Source organism: Channa argus, chromosome 9 (genome assembly GCF_033026475.1).
Source record: "Channa argus isolate prfri chromosome 9, Channa argus male v1.0, whole genome shotgun sequence".
Classification (NCBI taxonomy): Eukaryota; Metazoa; Chordata; class Actinopteri; order Anabantiformes; family Channidae; genus Channa; species Channa argus.
Window position 1 is genome coordinate 25836991 of NC_090205.1, and position 14937 is coordinate 25851927.

The 14937-nt window shown below is 38.6% G+C and overlaps 1 protein-coding gene across 47 annotated transcripts in view; it reads left to right on the forward strand.

The window, feature by feature from the left end:
• clasp1a (cytoplasmic linker associated protein 1a) overlaps positions 1 to 14937 on the forward strand; it is a 79214-nt gene that overhangs the window by 47092 nt on the left and 17185 nt on the right. For 12 of the 47 annotated variants that reach the window (XM_067516628.1, XM_067516596.1, XM_067516592.1 and 9 more), the window contains 14 exons: positions 888 to 1023; positions 1129 to 1199; positions 1798 to 1857; positions 2379 to 2456; positions 2597 to 2764; positions 3452 to 3498; positions 4186 to 4356; positions 5101 to 5124; positions 7186 to 7293; positions 8920 to 8946; positions 9556 to 9720; positions 11655 to 11813; positions 12491 to 12553; positions 13455 to 13558. In XM_067516628.1, coding sequence (XP_067372729.1) covers positions 888 to 1023; positions 1129 to 1199; positions 1798 to 1857; positions 2379 to 2456; positions 2597 to 2764; positions 3452 to 3498; positions 4186 to 4356; positions 5101 to 5124; positions 7186 to 7293; positions 8920 to 8946; positions 9556 to 9720; positions 11655 to 11813; positions 12491 to 12553; positions 13455 to 13558 — 1381 coding nt within the window. The remainder of the gene's footprint in view (positions 1 to 887; positions 1024 to 1128; positions 1200 to 1797; positions 1858 to 2378; positions 2457 to 2596; positions 2765 to 3451; positions 3499 to 4185; positions 4357 to 5100; positions 5125 to 7185; positions 7294 to 8919; positions 8947 to 9555; positions 9721 to 11654; positions 11814 to 12490; positions 12554 to 13454; positions 13559 to 14937) is intronic. The other 35 variants (XM_067516598.1, XM_067516604.1, XM_067516637.1 and 32 more) reach the window with 14 other exon arrangements.

Consider the following 14937-nt stretch of genomic DNA (forward strand, 5'->3'; position numbering starts at 1 on the left):
GTAGAACCAAGGAACTCAACTTGAGGCTCTACAAAACAAAGAAATAGTAAAAACAGTCTTAGCCTACAGTATTTACGGACTGTTTTTCTGTTTTTTTTGCTTTCTAGAAGAACATTTTCATGATCCCACTGATATTCCTAAAAGAATACCTTAGCCATTGGTTACATTTGTTGTTTTCTAACAGTTTTGAACGGTAGGGTGTTTTTTGGTCCATTGACTTCCTGTAGGCTCCTCTGTTCTGTGCTTGCAATGCTCAAGTCTCATGTGCTGCACCGCTACTGTTTACAGATTAGTTTATCTATATTAATTATTGGGTATTTTATCATCTGAATTGGAGCATATGAGTGTGTTTGTTTATTGATTAATACAAAAACACTAAAACACAGGTAAACATGGTGATGATGATGATTAAATCTAATATCGTAGTAATTATTTGTGATTAAAGAATAATTCCGTTTTTGTTAATGGATCAGTGTTTGTTTCTCTGCCCAGACGCTGTAGCGTAACGCTGCTATGATTATCAGCAGTGATATTAACTGGAATCTGTAACTGATTATACTGCATTAGGAAAATAACATGCTAAAATATTTTCTTTCCACATACTTAAGCTAATGAAAATGAGTCGTGCATGGGTATGAAATGAGCTTCATGCTTTCGGCCTAAAAACATCTCTCATCGAAATTTTAATACAATCCTGATGAGGTGGAACATAACAGAGATGCACTGAAAGATCAGTAGGTTTATGAATAAATGGGAGCTTTGTAGATAGATCATATCAGACATTCGGTTTTTCTTCAGTTTTCCAGACGATTACAACCCTGTTTGAGTTATAAAACACTGCTAGTGTATGAAGATATACCTATGCTTAAATTTCATGCCTCTGGCAGATATTTATCATCACTTCTGGGTACCAAGTTCGATCATGGAGCAGAGAGTGCCATGCCCACACTCCTCAACCTTGTGCCCAACACTGCCAAAGTCATGGCCACGTCTGGAGTTGCTGCCATCCGCCTCATCCTCAGGGTAAGAGATCTAATTTACACGCAACTGTAATACCAACACACCACATCATAGGAGATAACTATAAGAAGAAATAATGAAACTATTATTTTTTTCATTCTCATTTAGCACACACACTACCCACGTCTCATCCCCATCATCACTAGTAACTGCACCTCCAAATCAGTGGCAGTCAGACGGTAAGAGGGTATCTGTTTTTTACCGTATCTATTCTGCAAAAAGCTACATGATTCATTGATACTGTAATTACAATAAACGCTTTTTAGTGCACATGGGATGTATTGATGCTTTTTTTTTGTTTCTTTTTTTGTTTTGGACCCAATTCAATCTGAGTTCTTTAATATTGGATGTCTGCTGATCCGCATCTGGATCAGTACTTATATTTACCTACAGTAAATGTTTATTAAATTATTTATTTGAAACACTGAAATAATAGCATTGTTGCTGTCCCTGTAATTCAAAATAAAATCCTGTGAAAATTATTAATAAACTTGTATCAAATCAGATCGTATCATATCATTATACTTAATCCACGCAATCTAACATATTGCATTTCTCAGGAGCTTCTTCTTCAAAAATATAAATTTATAAAGTTAAATTACTGGTAGATGAATGAAACCATAACTGGACGACTTCTAAAAGTGATAGCTCCACTATGCTTTATGGATCCAATAAATAAAAAAATAGAGGATCATTTCAAATCACATGGAACATCTCTAGCATAGATTGTGCAGTATTTTACACACTTTGTTTTCTACTACTTTCTTTCCGTTTCAGACGCTGCTACGAATTCTTAGACCTCATGTTACAAGAGTGGCACACTAATACACTGGAAAGGTATGCTGCATCTCTTTGAGTAGAAGGAATCTGTTGATCCCTATACTTGGCAAATATCTTTAAAATGTATATAGTGGTAAGTGTGTGTGTGTGTGTGTACTTAGAAAGTTTAGTTATATGTTGTGTGGATGTTGAGCTGTAGTGGAGGCAACACTGCTTCTTCTCCTCCCTCCTCTCACATGATGATTGAGTTCGCTAACATTTGAGTTAGTTGAGCGCTGGCTGGGTGCACCACTGATGAGGCCCATTAAATTGATGAGTCCTGAGAGAGATGTCATCATCAGCACCCTAGTGATAAGACAACTTTCCATCTCTGAAACCATGACAACCACGGCAGAGACTTTAAAAAGCATGTGAAAAAGCTTGTGGGTGGCCACATACCTTGTGGACCACCAGAGGGATAAAACTGGAACAAAGAGAAAAGGAGAAAGCGATATTTTGTTCTTGAGCATTTTCAGGTTTAACTGACAGAGGTAATTTTCCTATAAGTTAACCATCACCATGTTCCCTTATTATCCCAGACATGTGACTGTTTTAACTGAGACCATCAAGAAAGGCATACACGATGCTGACTCTGAGGCCAGATCCATCGCACGAAAGTAAGTGTTCAGGAGTTCGAACAAAGTTTTAGTGTGTTGATGAACTTTGTTTTGAAAAACCGTGTTGGTATTTTTACCCTGGCTTAGTTGTAAAATCAGACTTCATCTCATCTTCTGCTCGTCCTTGTCTTTACTAATAGGTGCTATTGGGGATTTCATGGTCACTACAGCCGGGAGGCAGAGCATCTGTTCCAAGCACTGGAGTCCACCTATCAGAAGGCCCTCCAGTCTCACCTAAAGAGCTCTGACAGTATTGTGTCTCTCCCCCAGTCTGACCGTTCTTCTTCGTCTTCCCAGGAGAGTCTAAAGTAAGAACTACGACGCCCTTCTTTGTCTTTTTGCCTCAGTCTTTCCTATTAGGATCCCATCACTATTCCCTTTGTTCTATCTATTTTTCCTTGTTTGGTTTTTTGTTTTCGAGGCTTTGGACAGAGGTGCTGAATAATTGAGTTTATGTACAAAAATCCTAAACATGAGTACAATTTTGAGATACGTGTACTTTACTGGACAATTTCCATTTTATGTTTTTTGCTCCACTACATACATCCGACGGCTTTAGTTAGAAGTTACGTTTCAGATATAAATTCTCAATAGGATATATATTATTTCAATTAATGCTTATTATTATAGATTAACTTCCTGTCAGTGCATCCACCTTTACATGTTGTGTGGTCTAGGGAACCAATCTTTGGTCCCTATTTGCTGCTGGATGAAAACTAATGCATCTGGTCAAACTTATTGACTTTAATTATTAGAAATCTAGTAATTATTGTCAATGGACAGCAGCCAGAGGACCATGCCAGAGTGCACCTTTAAAAGAATATATCATATAAAGTCTATTAATCAATAATTATGTCAATAACTATTAACTATTAATAATTTTATTTATAGTGCTCTCTAATACATTTTACATAAATGATTCCATGTTACAATAATTGTTTTAAATTCTGAAATACAATACAACTTGAATCTAAAAAGTGTCTTCTCTTTTTTAGCCGTCCTTTGTCTGTGAAAAGTGTCATTGGAGGGAGCATAACAAGGAGTAAGCTACTTTCTAATTCTCTTTCTAGTTTGTTCTTTGGTAAAATGTAGGTGAGTGGAAAAGATTAAATAATTTACTACTGGAAAAATAATATTACACCAATACCAGAAAACCTCGTAAGAGGTAAAACAAAAATTATTTAAAGTAATAATGACCAAAAGAATATGACATGAACCTAACATGCATGTTTTTGGACTTTGAGAGAAAGCCACAGAAACCAGAGGAAACATTCTACATATTAAATGTATTTATTTTATTTTTGTGATTACAGATGTAAATGTGCGCATCATTTTCAATATGTACAGTGCATATCCAGAAATAACAAATCTAATATATTAGGAGCATCTCAACTGGCTTCTGCTGTGAAGTTGGGTTGTACAGTGTGGTGGTAGTGGGCACAAAAGCTTTGTTTGCACATGGTTGCCAACTATTTTCGATGGAGCTGAGAAACCCTGGAAAAGTCACTAGAATTCCCCAACTCACCAGACATCACACACTAATTTGCATCCTTTCATTGTGTCATGTAACTACTGTACTTTTCAAAAAGTGACATTTTAATAGTTGCAAAATCTAACAACAGTGTCACTAAGTTGGCAGCACTGGTCTTGCACTTTGGTTGAAAAGTAGATTTATGCAATTTATCAGGCACTGAAGTAGCTTTAATGTTTTATCTCTATCCTATTCCAGGTAAGCTGCTGAGCACGAGGGTGCCTACTACGCCCGGTTCCCTCCAGCGTTCCCGTAGTGACATTGATGTTAACGCTGCCTCCAGCGCCAAGTCACGTCTTTCCACCGTTCCTGCCTCCTCACCGTTTAGCTCTGCTGCTGCACTTCCCCCGGGATCCTACGCCTCCTTAGGTAATTCATCATTCACCTCATTCGAACCTGCTAAAGTCTGGAAAAAAAAAAACACCTCTGTATTGCAGCATTACTCTGTTGTTTAGAAAGAGCATTTTCTGTAATCTATACTACAGTGCAAAAAAAGCACTTCCACTCATGTGGAAGAAGATAGAAACCCCCAGAACAAACACAGTATTACTGCAGGATATGCAGGAATGAGCCACTATCTACAGTATTTTCAAAAATCTCAGCTAACAAAATTCTTACTCATTGGCTTAGTCAAGTGATTTTTCTGTCCCCTGTCATCAGGAAGTATTAAAACATTTTCTGCTCTAGTCACTGGCTTTTATGGACCTTACTGCGATAATTAATGACTACTGAGGTTGTCATTAGACTGTTCTGTCAGCAGGAACAGTTTAAAACCTACACTGTCACATTTGACAAATCTCAAATGTGATGAAGCGTAAAGGCAAACTGGTGCAAAGAAAAACACTTTTTAAGGAGCCTGTCACTAACATTGAAGACAATGGGAGATGCTGCCTATACATGAAATTTACTTTGGTCTTTTTCCCACGCACAAACTTCTGTCCTTCGCTTTTTCTCATCTAATGAGCCCCCACAGCTCAATAATGGCCATTACCAATGATGATGAGGCCCCTGCTCACACTCTCACTCCTGTTCCTGCTTCAATTGATACTAATGTCTTCCTCTATACCTCTCCTCCCACTCGCTGCTGCACCGCCTTTCTTAAATGCCCAAAAGATGGCACTCCTGGTAAAAGTGATGGTAAGACTTATGTGTCTGTGTGTGAATGCAAGAAAGTGTGGCTGTACAGTATGAGTGTCTCTTTTTTTTGTCAGGTCTCCTAGCCTACACGTGTACGTCATTTATCTCTCCATCTGTACCCTCTTTCCCACTCTTGATCCTGCCCAAGCGGTCGTCATATATGTGGAACTTTTGCATGGACTGTCTGCATGGATTTCCCCCTTTGACTGTAACCAAAACCTCCGTATCCATTAGTTCTGTTACTGTTACACCGTGATCAAATCTGACCTCACTCTTTCCTACTGCAGCATTGTACAGCTGCTGTTCTTTGATAGAATTTTCTTTCTTTTATTCTTTCCTTGTCAGCTGTGCCACTGTAAAGGACAGTGCACTGAAAGGCTCTATGAACTAAATGGCAACCATGTATTTACTTCAGTTCAATAAAGCTGGTCAAACTCTTGGACTGTACTATTGTGTACATCATTTGGCATAGAATGTCATTTGTTTTACAGTATTACTTTGGCTTTCATACACAGGATATTTAAGGTTAGTAAGCCACCCTCACCTTAAGTGAGTCAGTTATTCAGTTGCAGTTTTATTTTTGGTAAAAATGTAAGGAGTCAGTCGAAATTAAACTCTGTACACGATTATATGTATGTTTGCACAAGAAGGCAAATCGTAACAATTTGGTTAGAACATCATTTCACACAGTGTAACCTCAGAGTAAAACTTTTCACACCTTAATAGATCTTACTTTTTAACCTCAATGGGTAATTTCTGCTATGGCAGCCAACATTGTCCAGACTACTTCTGGCAGGTTGTCTAACAAGCTACAGTACCTGTTCTGTCTGAGATGGCACTTAGCCCCAAGCAGACTTGCTGATCATTATTGTTACAACTTAGATTTTATGATGGTCCTTTGCGAAAAAGAGCTTTTTCCTTACTACGTAATGACGTCATTTCTCACAAGTGCGTGTTGGCTTGTGTTAAGAAATATATTTTAAGGTCATGTGTGCATATTTAGTTCCTTCACATGCTATATTCTGTAATGTTATAGACTTACTAGACATTACTCTCAATTTGGTGAAAGGGTTTTGATCAGTGTCTTAAAAACCACGTTAGAAAAGTTTGCATTTTTCTTCAACCTAAAGCAAATCTCCTGGTTTGCAGGTTGGTTTGAATCAAGATGGCTAATACAAAGCTGACAGTGTGTTTTTAATGGCTAAGCCTCCAGTATAGAATGTTTTCCTTTTCAGTGTTTAATCTGAAGGTGTAAATGAATCCAAAATGTGAGAGTATTCTGCAAGTTCCAGTTTATGATATCTATTGTTTGTGTGTTTTTCTCCAAACCTGGGTCAAAATGTTTTGCCAATATTTCATGTACTTGTTTTAGAACTACAGAAGTCTTTTAAAGGTCAGTTTTTAGCTTTTTGCTGTCTCAGGACTACATGATACATGTATAAAAGTGTTTTTAAACGTTTCTCAGCTTTCGCTACATTAAAATAGCTCTCTGCTCTTTGTTGTTCATCTTCCAGATGACATAAACTGGAGAGGTTTTTCATTTCCAGGAGTTCAGATGATGTCATTTGGACGAGGTGTGGAAGAGCAGGTTAACTATGACTATATGTGTAGCAAGATGACATCAATTGAACGAACAAAAGTTTTTCAGCTAGAACCTGAGATGTTTTCTCATGTAGCAAATTCAGATGGAAGCTTTATGCCATTAATGGAAAGCAAGTAGAAAATCAGTGAGGTTGCCTTTCAACTTCTGTGCTTTTCTTCAGTTTATTTCTAAGCTGGCACTAGTATTAACTGGGGCTGCAAGGGTTGAAATCACCTTAAAATAAATGTTCAGAATTATTTGCAAATACCAATGGCCCAGGTTTGTGTGTTTTCCCCTTCATGTTTCAGAGGGGCTCTATCCTCTCTTCTGGGTCTTCCTCATTGTGTCTCCCTAGATGTTTTCTTCCCCAGCATTTCTGTCCTAGGTTGGGATAAAAATGTGCAAGTAATTTGAGTGAATTAAAAACCACTCTGCCTCTTCTTCTCTGCTCCCGTCTTGCACTTTCCTCTTTGGTCCAGGTCGCATTCGTACCCGGAGACAAAGCTCAGGCAGCGTGGGAGGGGCCAGTACCTCAGTGGTGGACAATAGAGGGCGTAGCCGAGCCAAAGTGGTCTCCCAGTCCCAGCGTATGTATACACACCTCACACATGGTCACACACAGTGAGATTAAGTGGAAAGAAAAAAGTCAGAATATGTTCAAGCACATTATGAAAATTTAGCATTAGCACATATAAAGCTCTCAGGCAACATCTTTGTCCTCATTGGCTTTGAGGATCATACTCACTATTTCTTCTGTATGTGTGTCTGATGTATTTTATGCACTACAGCATCTCAAAAACACTGCAGTCATTCACAAATCTTATGTATTTGTGTGTCACTATGCCAACGTGCATGCAAAATACGTAGGTGCTTGTGTTTTAAGTTTATGTGTGTATGTTTTGCTCTCTCCATAAAGTCAGCTCCATCAGTATTTGGACAGTAATACAGTTTGAATCTTTTTGGTTCTGTACACCACCATAGTGCGTTTCAAATGTTTACTTTTGGGTTTAAACGTTTTATATGTATTAAATATCCAGTTTTTGTTTTAATTCATTGTCAGTAAATTACTGCTTCAGGTCTGGAACCCACAGACCTCACCAGATTTTTCAGTTGCTGCTGGTTTTGGGGGTGTTATCATCACTTTGGCCTTCAAGTAAAATGCAGTTCTGTTGGATTCAGGTCAAGTAAATACCTAGAAGAACATTTCTTTTCTTTTCCTTTAGAAAAAGGTTTTGTTTTGCTTTTAAAGAACAGTATGCTTTTTAGGTCATTGTCCATCTGCATTGTGTGGTACCATCCAATGAGCTTTTAAGAATTGGGATAAATCAAGCAAACAGCTTTACTCTAAACACCTCCCAAACATACATATACACCCCATACCACTGCCTCTGCAATGCTTCAGAGATGAGATGGTGTGTTTCAGGATATGAGCAGTTCTTTCCTTCTCTAAACTCTTTTGTACTTCCTTAATTTGGCAAAGTAACAAAATAATTTCTCTTCACCAAGGAATTCTTTAATCTGTCCCAGTTGGTTTTCCAGCTTTTTCATGTTCCAGAGCTCATCTGTGCATTCTTTTCAACGATCCCTCTCATAAGTGTGTTTCTGTTTCTGCCACTTCATTAGCTATAAACTAATGAAATCCAATACAGCTCTGCCATGACTTCTATGTTTACTGATCTTTTTTTAAGTCGTAGAGATGGTTCTGTTTTGGTCCCCCTAATGAATGAAAACTATAGAACCATTTCCGAATATAATGCACTCCCGTAAGACTCCACCCATTATGACCTCAACAATAAACCCATCGCAGAATTATAACCATTTTCAACCTTAAAGTGAGAAATTATAGCCTTGTAAAAGCAGGATTCATAGCAGAGCTACTGTACTGGATTGCATTAGATTGTACAGGTGTATCTACCATAATGAAGCTGCCAATGAGTGTATAAATAAATGGTTGTAATATCTACTAATGCTGACAGTCTAATTTGAAGAACATATAAATTTGTACAGAGCCAAAATGATAAAAATGTGTCTTAGTCGAAATTCTTTTGGATTTGACTGCATTCTTAATATCTGTAAATGACCAGTTCACACTTAACGTGTTCACAGTCGTGCAGAACGCATGCTGGCCAAAAACAATAGACATAATCCTCTTCTGTCTCATTTTGACCGTTTTCAATCTCCACCTTGTGCTGCATATTGCTTCCATCGCCCAGGATCCAGATCAGCCAATCCCATCAGTGGTAAGGCCTTAGCTTCATCCAGCCACAAGCCAGGCAACCTCATGTCTTAGCACTGTTCTCCTAGCACACAGAGTTTTGCACGTTTTCCCCTTGTTTCAGCCTTCGTCATTCTTTCTCTACATATTACAGTACACGGTAGAAGCATGCTTCACTCATTACTTCATATTTTTATTTGTGGTTGCTCCCCCTCTCCCTCCAACAGCTTAAAAAACAGTTTGGAGTTGGAAATGTCTACAGTCAGACATTTTTTATTTTGTTCTCACTGTTGATTGTTGCCACTTGTGAATAGTGCCATGGTGTATGTCTTCCCACAGTACAAAGTGTGTCCAGCCCCTCACTCTGTGTTTCTTTTACATTAGGTATTTCTGTGTTGTCACCAAAATAGTAATTTTTTCACCGTCAAAATAACTAATACATGCCAAAGATAACTGACAGAGCTAATAGAAATAGAAGATTTGTTTTAATGTTGCCTTTTGATGTTGCGTAAGTGTTGGATCTACTGACACAAGTTTTCGGTTTTGAGGTTGTCCTTCCCAGCCTGTCTCTTCTGAATATCATTTTGCTACAATCCATATGTTTTTTGTATTTGTCTGTCTTGTCTCCCAACAGCTGGCAGTCGCTCCAGTTCGCCAGGCAAACTGCTCGGGCACAGTAGCTATGGCCGGATCCCTCGAGCCACGGCGTCGGCTTCCTCAACACCAGCTGACAAGCGCAGCAGGATCCCTCGCAGTCAGGGATGCAGCCGCGAGACTAGCCCTAGCCGAATGGGTCTCGGTAAGGCCAGGACTTTGGCACAACTCTCACAAGTCTTTCTCCTTAAAACAAGGTTGAAGAAAACCTACCACAGTGGCAAAAGTTGGTACGGCATATATTTGGAAACAAGTCTAGCTTGACTTTCCTGTCCAACTTTCTGATTAACAAAAAACGTTCATATGTCTTGTACTCAGACAAATATGTCTTTGTAAAGGGAAGCTGAGCTGCCACTTGCCTTAAAGTTAGGAGTCAGTTTAGTTAGCTTATTATTTATTTGCACAGACAGTGAAGCTGGCAGAAACAACATCGTCTGCATTTACATTTTTAATATCAGGAAACTTTAACATTCCTCACAGATTCTAAAAATAAAAGTTTGGTAAGGGGAGTTTTTTAAAAGCAGGAAACAGGAAACCCAGCGAGAGAGCGAGAGACTGACAGGCCCCCAGCTTGACTGCAACCAGGGATGTTTCTGTTTTATGGTATGTGGATGCAGTGAAGAAAAACCTTTAGTTTAATCAGGTGCTACCGTTGGGCATTAACTTTTGTAGATCCTTCTTCACATCTCATATCCTGTAAGATTCATGTCAATAAAATTGAATTTCAGTAATTCGAGATGTTAAATGTCTCTGATGAATTTCAGATCTATTCGTTTTGTTTCAATTGTTTGCAGTCAAAGGAAAATGAATCTTATTCCTTACATGATTTCCTGTTGTTTTACTGTTTCTGTTAATTTTGTTACTTATGTTTATAACATAACTGAATGCTGCGGTATGTAGGTTTTTCCATTTTCGTTTGGGTTAAGATATGTTCCATAAGTTACCTGATTGTGGAGAGGTGCTGTCAATGTCTGCCATGAAGTCAGACTTTTGAGTGAGTCTCACCCTTCTAACCATTGAGAGAATTCAAATGATTGCTGCATGATTACTAAGTTTTGTAGTTTCTCATATGTTATAATTTGATTGTGACAAATACCTGCCATGAGCACTTACTGTAGGAGCTTAGTAGGTGTTAGAAGAGCAGAGGGAGTGGGAGGAATGGCTGGGTGGAAGAGACTGGATTGATTTTGAGTCTCATGGTAGCATTAGCTTTAGTTGCATTTTGTAAAGTGGCTTTAATTCATCTTGATGAGTCAATTTGGTATTATCCCTCTTCTAGATCCCTCTTTGTCACGAAGTAACAGTTAAAGGCTTTAGTTGCTCTTTGGCACATCAAAATGATTAAACCTTTATTAGTAGTGTGCTGTTTGTTCACTCACACTAGCTCTCTGCACTCTTTTTTTTATTGTTGTTTTCTCTTCCACTGCTCACGTGTTCTTTATCGCTCCATTCTTTATCTCTCTTTGTCTCTGAATACGTATGTACTTACTTAGCCCAAGTACGACTTTATCAGTAATTTGGTCTAGCACTCAGTCAGTTGCCTGTACTTATCTCGAAACTTTAGTTCTGAACAAGATCTTTCAGTGGCTGCTGGCTGAGTAGTTAACAAGTTGTTGCTATTCACAGTCCCATAGTAATGTTAAAGTACCCTTGTCAAGGCAAAATGTGTTATTCCAAAGTGTGGTATTCAAATCCAAAGTGTGTCATAAACTAAAGAACAAATTAACCAACAAACTTGATGGCCAAAACAGTGTTCAGGAGAAAAAGCATTTTTGTCACTAATGCTGTCATAGCCTCACCTTAACATCAGCCCCATTTTGGTATCAACATTACAGAGGACAGCAGAGTCACCAGTTTTTTCTTAATTCACTTCCAAGCTTTTACACTGGTGCCCCTCTCAAGGCCTGCAAGACTTTGTATATTAAAGTTGTTGTCGTCTTCTTCTTCTTCTTCTTCTTCTTCATTTGTTCTTGTCTTGCAACCTCTATTCCTCTTCTTCTTCTCATCTCTAAATGTCACCCACACTGTCCTTCCAATAAATGTAAACTGACATTCCCACCTAACATATTGTCCTGACAGCCAGCCTGTGTGGTAAAGCTCTTCTTCCTGCTGCTCTTCCCTACCGCATGCTAGCCCGGAGCCGCATCCCCCGCCCCAGCATGAGTCAAGGTTGCAGTCGCGACACCAGTCGCGAGAGCAGCCGCGACACCAGCCCTGCTCGGGGCTTCACTCCTCTAGGTAAGTACTGCTGAGCTAATAGCTGCTCCAGCCCAGAGAGTCCCAACTAAACATTCTTTACCAGATGCTTACACCAGCCTTCCATCCCATCTATTGTCTGTTGTTGGTGTTGTTTGTTGTATGCTATGACTCTTCTACCTCTGTCTTTCTGTGCATGGACTAACTGTTTCTTTTTGGATGTAGAAATTTTTTGTTTTATTTTTTAAGATGGTATGGATGACAAAGTATAATCTTTTCTTAAGTTTGTTTTTATATAAACCTGTATTCTCACAGTATGAAGTGGTGTTAAGTATAAATGTTTTCATGACAAGGTTTGACAACTTAGTTGATGACATAGAGAGAAACAGAAAAGTGATCATTACTTGTGTTCATTGATTGATTTGGCACTTGTTAAAGTCCCTCTGGTCTTCAAAACTGTCCCTTTCCTCCGGCAAGAACTGAGTTTTCCATTGCCATTGTACTACTGTAAGCCCCATCACAATTTTGAGTGTCATATATATTAACCCAGCCATTAAGAATTTATAGTTCAAAGATAAAAATGTGAAAAAGACAGTGATGTGCAATGGTTAGTACAGCAATGTGAAAATGACTGGAGGTTGGTGTTTCACCTGTTATGTGTGTTTGTGTGTCACTAACCCTGTGGTCCGGATGTGGCCCACCTCTCCTGTCCCCTGCAGCCTCTCGACGTCACTCACGTTCAACCAGTGCTCTCTCCACAGCCGATCCTCATGGCCAGTCAGGTGACCTGCATGCCCAGACCTCCCAAGCTCTAAGAAACGCTTTTTGTTCTACCACATGACGTTTTTTTAGAGGCTTTATTGCACTGCACGCCTCTGTGATTGTCTACATCGATGTGACTGTCGGCAACATCCATTATTCCATTTTTTTTTGTCCTTCCTGAGTATTTTAGAAGAGGAGAAGGCATGAAAGCAGAGAAAGGGCAAGAGAAACATTATGATTTCATCAGCTTGTCCCTCAATCCCCATTTTGCATTTCAGTGCCTTATAAATTAGATATTTGTTGCATTTAAATTGATTCATTTTGTCATCGGATCTTCATTTGCAGTTTTGATTGCCTTTGATTTGAATTGTTTATGTATTTTATTTTATTTTTCGTTTTTGTGAAGTGTGCTTGTAGTTGAACTATATATGTATTTAAAGTGTATTTTGTTTGTTATTGCCCAGGAGCAGCTTTCTTTTTTATGTCTGCATATAGGTGTTCTATAAAGTATGCTCTCATTTAGCTTTGTCAGACTTTGAACTTTGTGAATTGTGCCTTTGCTGTTTTCATATAGGACCATATAGTGTGTGTTTTTCCCTCTTTTGTGCATCATTGTTGCAATCACCTGGGGAAACGGTATAGCTGCAAATGAATGCCTGTGCTTTTTGTCATCTTCTGTTAAGGTTTTCTCTAACACTATTCTTTTCATTTTGCCTTTGGGTGTTGGATACCTATTTTCTCCTGTATTTGTCTTGTACAAGTTATATTGTACCGTATTATATTGCTTTACAATCAGACAAATCCAGAGTTAACTTTCACTTGATGCTGTGAAAGAAAACTACTATTTGTGGTACAGTTGACACCATCTTTTGTTTTTGTTTTTTTCCATAACCCTTCTTTTTTCCCCCACTCCCTGTCTAGATCGGTATGGTTTGATTCATCAAGCCAGAATCTCTGCATCAGTCAATGCCATGAGGGTTCTTAACACTGGTACTGAGGTGGAAGCAGCAGTTGCTGATGCTCTGGTAAGTTGCTTTGGAATTTTTGCATTCAGTGGACACAAATGTTTTATTAAGCTCAAGCTTAATGCATACGATGTTTAAACAGAAAATGTCTCTTATGAATTTTCCTTAAGTTCAAAATCTACCAAAACTAGTTTTCATGAGGCCTTTAAAAACGAAAATGAGATGCGTTAGCAAAATTTACAAACTTTCAGCTGTTTGAAAGGAACAAATCAAGGACTATTCAAATAGCTCAACACCAATAATGTTTTCCCAAAATAGTTTTTCCTCCAAGGTTAACACAAAATGCAACTTAATGACTATTGCAGTCTCAGAATTTCTTAACTTCTACATGAAAAGCCTCTTTAGTACTCAGCAGAGCACCCTTTTGCAGTTATGACCTGCTGCAAATGCGATGCATGGCGAGACATCAGCTTCTGGCAGCTTTCCTGAGACGTCTTAGTTCATTTCTCATGGGCAATGGCCTCTAGTTCAACAATATTCTTGGATTTGTGTGCTGCAACCACCTTCTTCAGATCCGACCTAAGATTTTGCAATTGATGGCTTTTCTAGAATCTACCAGGACTTAATTTATAACCATGCTTTGGTGCACTTTGAGATATGCTTGCAATCATTGTCCTATTGGAATGTCCTGATACTTGAACAAATCCATCGTGCCTTCTACGAGCTGCAGGCCTTAAAAGTTCCAGTTTTGTTTCATCACTCCACAGAATGGAATCCTTAAATTTATGTGGCTTATTTAGGTGATTTTGAGCATATTGAAGCTGACTTTCCTTGTGTTTTTGGGTCAGTAGTACTTTACATCTTGTTAATCTGGTATGGAAACCTTAGGTGTTTATGCACTTTGCTGTGCAAACTGAAACCTGCAAACATATCTTGCTGCAGGTCTTGAGGATTGAGGAAAACACTTGAGGATTTTTCTGTACCTGCCACCTCAGAGATCTGGTTGCAGCTCTTAATAGTTTCCTTTTTCTGACACGTCGGGGTAGTGTAGCCTTTGAACTTTTGAACTATGCTTCCATCGGTGTCTCTAGGACCATTCAGTGCCTTCATAATTTTTTTGTATCCCCAGTTTAGGTATGTCATGTGTTCTATCTCAAGCACACCTGCTACAACTAGGGAAGTCCTTGAAAAGTTGCAAATGATGTACTAGAGACGATGCATGATTTTTCAAATGTGCACAATTATAAGGGATTCTATTCAGGGAATTTAATTATTTTGAGATTGCAGTAGTCATTAGTCACAAGTTTCAATTTGTATTGAATTTTGAGGAACCATTTGTGTGCTATTTAAGTAGTTGTTTGATAGTTGATTGTGCATCTGTATTTTTGTAGTTGTTAAGTTCAGAGTTCAATTAGAAGTTCCGTGTCATCTACATATTG